This window comes from Pelmatolapia mariae, linkage group LG10_11 (genome assembly GCF_036321145.2).
Source record: "Pelmatolapia mariae isolate MD_Pm_ZW linkage group LG10_11, Pm_UMD_F_2, whole genome shotgun sequence".
Lineage (NCBI taxonomy): Eukaryota > Metazoa > Chordata > Actinopteri > Cichliformes > Cichlidae > Pelmatolapia > Pelmatolapia mariae.
In genome coordinates this window covers 66696010-66701234 of record NC_086236.1, presented here as the reverse complement: position 1 = coordinate 66701234, position 5225 = coordinate 66696010, and the positions used below count along the sequence as shown (strand labels likewise).

Genomic DNA, 5225 nt, shown 5'->3' with positions numbered 1-5225 from the left:
CTTCATTAATGGATTTAACTGAAAGAGGGGGAGCTGGACGTTTAACAGTGGCATTGGAGCACATCACTCACTCTGATTTCAGCACACCGAAGGGCTGCCCGGGCAGTGAGGCCTATCATCCTCCCTTGTGCGCATTCTTATTTTCTTAAATACCTTACAACAGCACATGTTCATATTAAACATTTCAGATAATGAGTATGTGAGCCAAAGATCAGGCTTCAGACTGCTCCACAACGTCTCTGTGATGTCAAAGGGAGCAGATATCCCTAATGTGATCATCTTAGGAGTAACATTCACAGGAGCAAAGGAACAAATGCAGAAATGTCCGGTAAAAACGTTGCACTTCTCCTGTAGTTTACATAAACTTTGATTATCTCAGTGTGATGCGTTCAGGGCACATCTGTAGTTCCAAGTACAAAAACATGGGTTGCGCTCTTCTCAAATGGGTCTGCTGAGATAAATGAGTCTTAACAAACATATGTTAAAATGTGTTTTTAGCCACTCTGGTGAAGTCGGGAATAAAGAGGAGGATAAATGTGGAAATGAGTGGAAGAGCTCCACTCCATCATAATATTCCTGCAGACACTGGAAATCCAGGAAGTGAGGGCACATGCCAAAACACCAGAGGCTTTGAATCCAGTCAATTTTCTGTGCTTTCAGAAACAAATGTAGTCAGAAAGCACAGAGTTTGAGTTTGCTGATCCCACGTGGGCTAAAGTCCAGCCCACACGGGATCAGAGCAACACTAACTACAAGCTATTCTTCTGTTGTGTGTGTCACTTTCTATGTAGCAGTGATCTTTTTTAATATTATATTTTGACTGAGACTATCAAAAAGTCTTCTGAAGTTTTACTGCAGTATTCAAACAGACAAAGCTTTCTTTTTGCAGATCCATCGGTTCTTCTCATTACAGCTCACTGATTTAAATCCTTTGTCTTGGACAGAGATTGCACAGTGACCATCAGCAGGAGACAGCAGGTCGATCCAGGAGCTGAGGAAAACAAGAATTCTGCTCAAGGCTGATGGACACTGGTACACTGTAATTGATTTATCACAGATTTGGGAAATACTTGAAATTTATATTGATTCAAAGTGTCTCTTACCTATTAGTCAGATTCCTTCCATCCAACCACTTCCATTTCCCATCTTCAACTCTCAGACCAATCCAGTATCCTTTGTTTTCATCATATTTCCAACTCTTTTCACTGACAGTTTTCTGAGGACAGAGAGAAAGTTGTCAGAGATATTTAAAAATTTGCTCTAAGAAAGCTTTCAATCTAAAGAAATTATATTTTTATTTTCATGAAGTCTGTAATAAAGTGTCCCACAGTTTTCTCATTACCTTTTCTTCTTCATTAATCACAACAGGTAAATCTGAAATCTTTCCTCTGCAGTTTTCTCGAGCTTCTTCCCAGGTTTTCCATTGATCACGGTTAGCATCATTAACTGCATAGCAGCTGGACTCAACATATTCCCAGCTAGCCTGACAAGGGTTACATTTTCTGTCTGCAAGAATAGAGAACTGTTAATAAACAACATCAGTGCATATCTATGTTAAATTAGTTAATTTTGTATAAATATATTTGGAACATACTGTTATTTTCTTTGGGACAGTAGGCATCAATGCTCCACTGAGCTCGACTAACATTGAGCTCATTCCATGGTGTCTTCATCTGTTGTATTATTTCTGTTAGGTTTTTCTTTTCTGTCTCCAGCTCCTCATTTTTCTTTTTGAGCTCCTGGTTTTCTGCAAGTTGTTTTTCCAAGAGAGTAGAGTCTCGTGTCAGGTTGTGAATCTGTAGTATGAGGTTTTTCCTTTTGAGCATCTGTGTCTCTGCAGTCAAGTTTGCGATCTGTTTTTCTAAAACTGTGGACACTATAAGGTTACAAAGGAGAGCAGTTAGTTTTTTGTTTTTTTTTTAAGTGGTTTGAATATATTTATATGTTTCTTGTAAATTAGTGCAACAATAACTGTTACAAAAACACAATCAAATATTACACATCACACTACTTTGCCCTGACACACGTCAGACCAAAGCGTAAGTTTTAAAGTTATACTCACAGTAGAATCGAAGGACCATAATTACTAACAGAATTCCCCAGCATGTTGCTAGTGATGGAAAAGATTTATTACAAGACGACTTCTTATCTGGCAAAAAAAAAAAGTTCAATAAAAATTTCAACAACCAAAATTATTCATAGTTTTCTTTAGAACAAAATGAAATGTGTCAAAGATCCCTAATTATTTAAGCATTGTTCTGTTATGAACAAGCACAAAATACCTATTGGAGGCAGAAAAATATGATTTAACTTTAGAACAGATCTATAATCACAAAGAAAAGTAAATCAGAAAACCTAAAGGCAAAACTAAGGCTAAACCTTGTTAAATGTAATACAGACCCCCAAAACTCAGAACACTATATATACAGAAAAAGGCAAAAATGTAAATACAAAAACTCCAAACTCAGACAAAAAACTCAGGGTCAATGACAGCTTTTGTCATTTCTGTGTTTTGTATCTTTGTGGGAGATATTCCATCTTAAAAAATGTTGTTTGAAAAGCCCTAAAATTTAGAAACATGGTCAAAAACTTGTATTCCATTGCATAATATTTTTTATTTATTTTCAGTCAAAGGTTACACAGTTTTAAACATTTAATTCCTCTTTATGGGTACATTTCTATTTTAAATACTCTGGCCACAAATGGCCTTTGGCCTTTTTACACGCGAAGGGTTAACTGATGGCACGCCCATAGCTGGACTGGCCATCGGGCATACCGGCCATTTGCTCGGTGGCCCGATGATTTTTATTTTTTTTTTGTAACGGTATAAACAATGAAAGGTGGCGGATTGGCCAGATGCTGGCCGGTGTGTAAAAATAACTCAATTGTTTGGTGATGGCTATGGCGGAGCTTCCACAGATTCAGTAACATTAGCAAGTGGTGGAGGCCAGCAGGTGGATGAGGGAAAGGGGAGGCAGGAGGGGGAGAGACCCGAGGCAGCCGCCGGTCCGAGTGTCAGGTGAACTGAACTTCAGGTAAGAAGTTCTGACCTGCAGTCTATCTGGGTCAGATATAAACCAAGTTTAGGTGGAGTTTATTTTCGTTGTGCTGACTTTTTACAGTCAGTTACAATAATTCGTACTGCGTACTAGCTAGCATGACGGAGTTTCTATACAGCTGGGTGGGTGCTATGATGTTACTGATAGTGAACTTTATTTTATTCATAAGGTTAGTTAGTAGAGTTGCCAACCGTCCCGTAAAAAGATGGAATCGTCCCGCATTCAGAGAAATTATTACGTGTTTTGTGTTGAGCTGAGAAGGGACGCAGTTTGTCCCGGACTTCAGCTAGGATGGGAAAAGACACAAAGGTGGATTTATTCTGTCGTTACGCTGCACAGCTGCTTCTTCTCCTCTCATTCTCTCCTCCTCCCTCTCCTGTTGCTACTTTAATCATGAAACTGATCAATGATCAGCTGATCGGCTTTTCTCTCTTGTTTGTTTATCGCCCACTTTGCGCCAGAAAGAGGAAACCGCCGGATGTCGCGCTAAACAACAGCGGCACGTTTAAGCTTGATCAGCTGTTGTTAGAATTTATGTAATATTACTTTCTAGTATCAGCTGATGTTTGCTGGAGCCACAGCTGTAAAAGCTGGTGGTCATGATATCGGTTTGGATATGTGGTGAGAGGGAAACATGAAGATGAAACCAGGAGATGTCCTTACTGAATCATCAGAGCTGAACAGGTGATGGAGAAACAGGTTTACCTTTTAGGTGACATGAATGAGTTGAAGGGAAGTTATGAACTGTTTCTGAGAGACAAATAACACCAGGATCCTTTTCTACGTAGCTGACAGCTGGTAACTGTGCAGGGGCGGGTCTAGCAAAGTTTTGCCAGGGGGGCCAGGTAGGGCATTAACAGGGAGAGGGGGGCACAAAGAAATACTTTCTTATTCTCATTTAAAATGTCTGGCTGTTATTAAATAATTATCTGAAACCAAAGTTTTTATCTGATGTAACATGTATAGAAATCATACATATACCAACAAGACAGTGTACATCACTGTCACAACAGCGTTTGTTTTCATTCAAAGGCTTTATGGCTTTAATACCTGGTGGGCCGGTCTTTAGTCAAAATGCTGGCTGAGTTAATGCCAGTTAATGCAACATCGAAGCAGCTGGAATCCACAGCTGTGCGTGTTCATGGAGCTTGCATTTTCACCTGCTGGACATCACTACCTGACAAGTTTAACTGTCTTCAGAACATTGCAGAGGCCTTATTGACAGTATTTGGCTCTACATATCTGTGTGAGCAGATTTTCTCTCACATGAAGAGTGTCCTCAGGTAGCCGTCTGAATGCTGGACACTCGGAGACCTGTGTCTCTGAGTGGGAGACCAGTGATCACATTAACATGTGTGTCTCTGTATTAACAGACATGTCATATTGGCTTAATTTATTTTTCTTATCATTGTTGTGAGGAGACCATAAATAGCATTTGTATTTTCTGTTGTACAGTCCATTTGCTGTTATGGAGTTCTTGTTATGGATAAAAAGTGTCTTTTTTTGTTTCAAAATAGCTGATAACTATTCGCTGATAGCTGCCAACATCTGCGAACAAATATAATTCTGTAAAGTGGTTCTATATATTGTGTAACTGTTCATATAGAGTGTTATTAAATTTATTGCTTATGCAATCATATGGCACACACACACTTGAGGAAATTTTAAATGGCACTCGCCATCAGAAAGGTTGCCTACCCCTGCTTTACAAAGTCCAGGAACAGAGATTAACAAAAATATGACTGACATCTGGTAATTTATTCAAAACTGTTTTATGAAAAATCTATGTCAAGAACTTATAATATTCAATTAAACATAATGTTGGAGGCAGATCTGATTATAGACAGAATTCCGTATTACTTCAGTTTCCTCAAAGTAGTAAACCCATTTGTGCAACAGCTTGATGCACGAACGCCAGTCAATTAAAAGTTATAAATGCTGTTTTAACAAAGATCTTTCCTGCTGTTGTCAGCTTGAAGAAGGAAAACTAAAGTATTACAGGAGTCTGTGCTACAATGTCTCCCGATCTGTCTCAGCTGACTGCATGTCTGACCATGGTTTCATCAATGATCAGTTGTCAGTGTTCATTACAATATGCATATTATAGTCAGTGGTGCTAGTTTCAGTCATTATGCAAATGTAGTGTTTTTAAGTTGGAGAAACCTG

At 38.9% G+C, this 5225-nt stretch overlaps 1 protein-coding gene across 1 annotated transcript; it reads right to left on the bottom strand.

Annotated features, from left to right (window-relative positions):
- Positions 1–861: 861 nt before the first annotated feature.
- On the bottom strand, positions 862–2767 carry LOC134635537 (C-type lectin domain family 10 member A-like). The gene is made up of 7 exons (XM_065471722.1): positions 2692–2767; positions 2063–2149; positions 1825–1876; positions 1595–1737; positions 1343–1506; positions 1104–1216; positions 862–991 (listed from the first exon to the last, which is right to left on the bottom strand). Exons 1-7 carry the CDS (start codon positions 2765–2767, stop codon positions 862–864), a joined length of 765 nt encoding a protein of 254 aa, XP_065327794.1.
- Between the last annotated feature and the right edge of the window lie 2458 nt (positions 2768–5225).